We start from the raw sequence: 4606 nt of genomic DNA, 5'->3' as shown, positions 1-4606 counted from the left end.
CTCTCATAATATATCCATGAAGTACATCACTTAGGACTTCATCCTAACTTGCTAGCACACACTCTTGAAGCACGAATCGCCATGAATACTCCGTCATACCATTACAGGCACCCGTCCAAGTTGTAGCTTTGGACACTATTGCTTCATATCTTGAATGTATGTCCCTTTGGTATATCTATCATGATGCCTTGATGTAAGATAATGGTGGTAGCTTTTGTTAACCCTAGAATTGGATTAATATTGCCCATCTACTAACATATGAATAAAACTTATTATATAACGTGTTTTTTTTTAACAGAGAGCTTACAAACCTATTATATAGTGTTTTATATAGCATATGAATGAAACCTATTATATATCACTATGCTTGCAAAAAAAGAAGATGAATAAAAATATCTCACACATCAAAAGAAAGGGAAGGGGGAGAGAAGGGTGGGGGAGTTTCTTTGAGAAATATGTAAGATATAAGCACATATGTTCATCATGGGTTTTATTCTGTAACCCTTGACTACACATGCTATATGGGTGGGATTTTCACTTAGTGAGCACACTGTGAAAAAATATACTCAAGATTATGCATAAGTTTAGTACAACATCCTCCTATCATGTTATAAATGTGGATATTTATTCCTAGTAAACAAGGTTTGGGGACTCCATATAGCCAAAATTACCATATAGTGGTGAACCTAGGTGGGTAAATATCATTTAGGGAGACTATAAAAACCTTCAAGATGATGCATGTTTACAATTATCCCAAAATTATGCATTGATATTATGATATATAATGAGGCATGATTTAAGGTGCATCACAAACTCAAAGGGAAGGGGTGGGGAGGCTAAAAGATGGACGAGGGAGACTCTTTGTCCATCGTTGCCCACCCTGCACATTATATGATTTTGTATTTTTATTGAAACAAAGGTGGGTATGGCTAAGTGTATTAAGGACTAACACACACAATGAGGAGAAAAAGACAACTTACATCCTCTTCACATGGCCAAAGTCAACTTACACATTGACCACCCTACACATTATATGATTTTGTATTTTTTATGGAAACAAAGATGGGCATGGCTAAGTGTATTAATGACTTACACACACAATGAGAAGAAAAAGACAACTTACTTACTCTTCACATGGCCAAAGACAACTGGCTTCCTCTTCACATCGCCAAAAGAGAGGAAGAAAAAGGAGGGTTTTTGGATTTTTGAAATTTGAAATATAAAATAAAGGTACAATTTTCAAGGTTGGGTCACGTTTGAGTTCACGCTTGGGTCACGCTTGGGTTCAAGCTTGGGTCACGCTTGGCTTCACAAAGATGGGCATGGCTAAGTGTATTGACTTACACACACAATGAGAAGAAAAAGACAACTTACTTCTCTTCACATTGCCAAAGACAACTGAGGAAGAAAAAGGAGGGTTTTTGGATTTTTAAAATTTGAAATATAAAATAAAAGTACAATTTTCAATGTTGGGTCAAGTTTGAGTTCACGCTTGGGTTCAAGCTTGGGTTCACAAAGATTCAAGTGTATTGACTTACACACACAATGACAAGAAAAAGACAACTTACTTCTCTTCACATTGCCAAAGACAACTGAGGAAGAAAAATGAGGGTTTTTGGATTTTTGAAATTTGAAATATAAAATAAAGGTACAATTTTCAAGGTTGGGTCACGTTTCAGTTCACGCTTGGGTTCACGCACGCCTGGTCGCAAAATTTTACTCTCGCTACCCAGAAGGATGGGTGGGGATCAAGCCGCTAAATAAAAGAATGATTGAAAATTTCATTAAGTACGCAATGTCTGTATAGTATGCCTCTTGCTGGATGGGCTTACAGCAGCACGGCTAAGTGGTGGTAAAAGAATTTACAGGGCTTGTAGGCCTTTGACTGCTATTTGCATGGCTCCAAAATGCTGCAGATAATGATGCTTAATCTACACAGATTATGGGTGTTAATATTCACTTGGGCTTTCAATTACATTGATAGTGGTTGTGCTTGCCGATGTATGTAATCACCACATAGCCTTCCATCTTCGACGAGCTTTCAGTTTGCTTTCTGATGGGGCAGCCCGTTTGAGCACACCGGTAGTAGCTCCTGTACAGGCACATAAAGATTAGAGAAGCAATTTATATCGAATATAATGAAGTGATATGGATATGCACATTAATTGACGTAATAAGGGTTGTTTTACGGAAACCTTACCTAGGGAAGCTTCTACCCTTGATGTTTTTCTGGCCATATTTGCGCCATACGTAGCCGTCGTGCAGGGCAGGATTGCTGCATTCCACTTGAAAGGCCACTACGTCGACCTCTGTGTTTTCAACCTCGTTAATATTATGGTTTGTGTTGGTCCTGCAAAAGTATACATTCGATAAGCAATTAGATTAATTTATTGATATAGGGTGTGCATTACACCAATTTGTGCTTTGCTTGATTAATTGATTGCAATTATGGCCGAGTCAGGGGATACTTACCCTAGAGCATTGTTGCAAGCCTCCAAGCCCAGGTGGGGTGGACTGGCCGCTGCAATTGCAGTCGAGGAGGGTGCTTCAAAGTAGGGAGACGCTTGCATGTACAAGTTCTCCGTCGTCAGAGTGGTTGCGGAGCTGCAGGTACCATTTCCCGGCGACATTGATATGACCTCATTGCTGAGAGAAGACTCATCAAAGGGATACAATTCATGAGTTGCAAAATCCAGCCATCATTTGTTCATCATAGGCAACTAAGGTGGTTTCATCAACTGAAGGATGCCAATTATTATCCCATAAGCAATCCGGCATGATTACTGACTCGTCACTGGCCATAAGGGCTTCCAAGCTGCTGCAATCCATAAGAATGTCCTCAGAATTGATGGATTGCCCATCATCAAAGCAAAGGGCAGGTGGGGGCGAGGAACGCTCTTCAAATGAGACGCAGCTGCTACTAGCTGTGGACAGGGAGACGAGGTCAGGCAAATATGAAGTGGGAGGGCTAATTATCTGGCAGAAAGAGCGATGCATCATCTTAGAGCTTTTTGGGAAACGATTAAGGGAGCACGTGCAATGGATAAGAAGAAGAGAGAATATCAAATTAGGGTATGGCGGAAAGAAATTCAAATCACAGCTTTGCATAAGGGAATTTTGAGGGGGTAAATTTTGCAGGGAGACAAGATTACACTACGTTAGGCTGGTTTGGGTGGTGGTGAAATTACAGCTGTGAGTGAGCTGGGGAGGATAGCTGCACTTGTGTGAGTGAGCTGGGGAGGATAGCTGCACTTGTGTGTGCAAATGCATGCAGAGTTGTTGAGGAGCCACTTATAAATTTCATTGCGTTTTTTCTTTTTTGGATTTTCGGCGGGGAAGAAATGCCGCTGTGGTTTCTTGGGGCTTGCCCGGAAGGCGCCCATCATGGTAGCATTTTCAAACTCCCGGACAAAAATTGAGGCACCGCCTCACTTTCCCCTAACCTTTGGAAAGGTGTGACTAGAGTTAATCACTTCTCTAATCTTTATGTGCCTCCATACCGGTGTGCTCAAACGGGCTGCCCAATCAGAAAGCGAAGAAGGCTACGTTGGGATGACATACGTCGGTAAGCACAACCACTAACACTGTAATTGAAAGTCCAATTTAGGAAGATTAACACCCATAATCTGTGTAGATTAAGATAGCACTTCGCCTAGGCATGGTAATTTTTACCGATTCTCGTCAGTGGCAGTCAAAAAAACCTGCTTTCTAGGCATATAAAATAGAGGACATTATAATGATATGGTGTACTACCAAGGATGGCCCAAGTGGGCTACCACTTTTTTAAAAGATCAATTGAACCAAAAAAAAAACTAGATAATAGTCATATGTTGATGCTCAAAATACATCACGTCCTCATTAATATTCGTTAATGCCCCTATTATGCGAAAAGAGAGAATTTTTGTAAGTCTTTACATTATAGGTAGTTAAAAAAATGGCCAATGACCCGAACATTACAAATTTATGGAATGTGATTTCCACATAATATGGTGAGGTAACGAGAAGTCCGTTTACTCAGTGCACCATGTAGGTGACTAGGGTGTTCCCACTCCACTCCCTTTGAGACGTCCCACTTCTTCGAGACTTCCCACTCTAGTCCCGATTTCCACTCCAACTCCCACTTCACTCTCTTCTCAAGTCCCCCCTCGCACCCTTTCTCACACTGCCTCGTCATAACATCGAGAGGCATTTAAGTCAAAGGTCGCATCCCTCTAGTATCACGTTGTGTTACCTTGGTGGTGGGGGTAATTTGCCACCCTCCAAGTCTCATGTTCCACACCATCATCACTCACATCACTGCATTGTGGCACGTGATCTACGAACACAAAGCTCGCCATTGGAGGGAGATCAATGGTACCACTATATGTATTATCCAAGAACTCTTCCTTATAGAGTTGATTCCAACGACGATAGCATCTACTTTGATGAAAAGGGGAAGTAGGTTATTGCAAGAATGAAGAATCTTGTAAACGTGTAGTTTGCAAACTCATTCATGCCTTGGAAGGAACAAGATGTGGGCTCCAAGCAATAAAAATGTGATAGATTGAAGGAGGAGTTCATGGTTCCACACCCTATCCTTGAATTTAATGATGATGTAATAAAGAAG

At 40.9% G+C, this 4606-nt stretch overlaps 1 protein-coding gene across 1 annotated transcript; it reads right to left on the bottom strand.

The window, feature by feature from the left end:
• Positions 1–1821: 1821 nt before the first annotated feature.
• Positions 1822–2630, bottom strand: LOC147606588 (putative WRKY transcription factor 56). The gene is made up of 3 exons (XM_086792236.1): positions 2473–2630; positions 2201–2350; positions 1822–2092 (listed from the first exon to the last, which is right to left on the bottom strand). Exons 1-3 carry the CDS (start codon positions 2628–2630, stop codon positions 1969–1971), a joined length of 432 nt encoding a protein of 143 aa, XP_086648362.1. The 3' UTR covers positions 1822–1968.
• Positions 2631–4606: the final 1976 nt, after the last annotated feature.

The sequence above is a fragment of the Cibotium barometz genome, chromosome 57, assembly GCF_041138505.1.
Source record: "Cibotium barometz isolate CiBa-2024 chromosome 57, ASM4113850v1, whole genome shotgun sequence".
Taxonomy (NCBI): domain Eukaryota; kingdom Viridiplantae; phylum Streptophyta; class Polypodiopsida; order Cyatheales; family Cibotiaceae; genus Cibotium; species Cibotium barometz.
Note: the sequence above shows the minus strand (reverse complement) of the source record. Positions and strands in the feature narration are given on the sequence as shown.

Excerpts from the sequence above, each read along its gene's own strand:
- LOC147606588 (XM_086792236.1), bottom strand. The coding sequence starts at position 2,630 with ATGTCGCCGGGAAATGGTACCTGCAGCTCCGCAACCACTCTGACGACG. Across the intron at positions 2,351-2,472 it reads GCTTGCAACAATGCTCTAGG|GACCAACACAAACCATAATA; the intron begins GTAAGTATCCCC and ends ATACTTTTGCAG. Across the intron at positions 2,093-2,200 it reads AAGGGTAGAAGCTTCCCTAG|GAGCTACTACCGGTGTGCTC; the intron begins GTAAGGTTTCCG and ends GTGCCTGTACAG.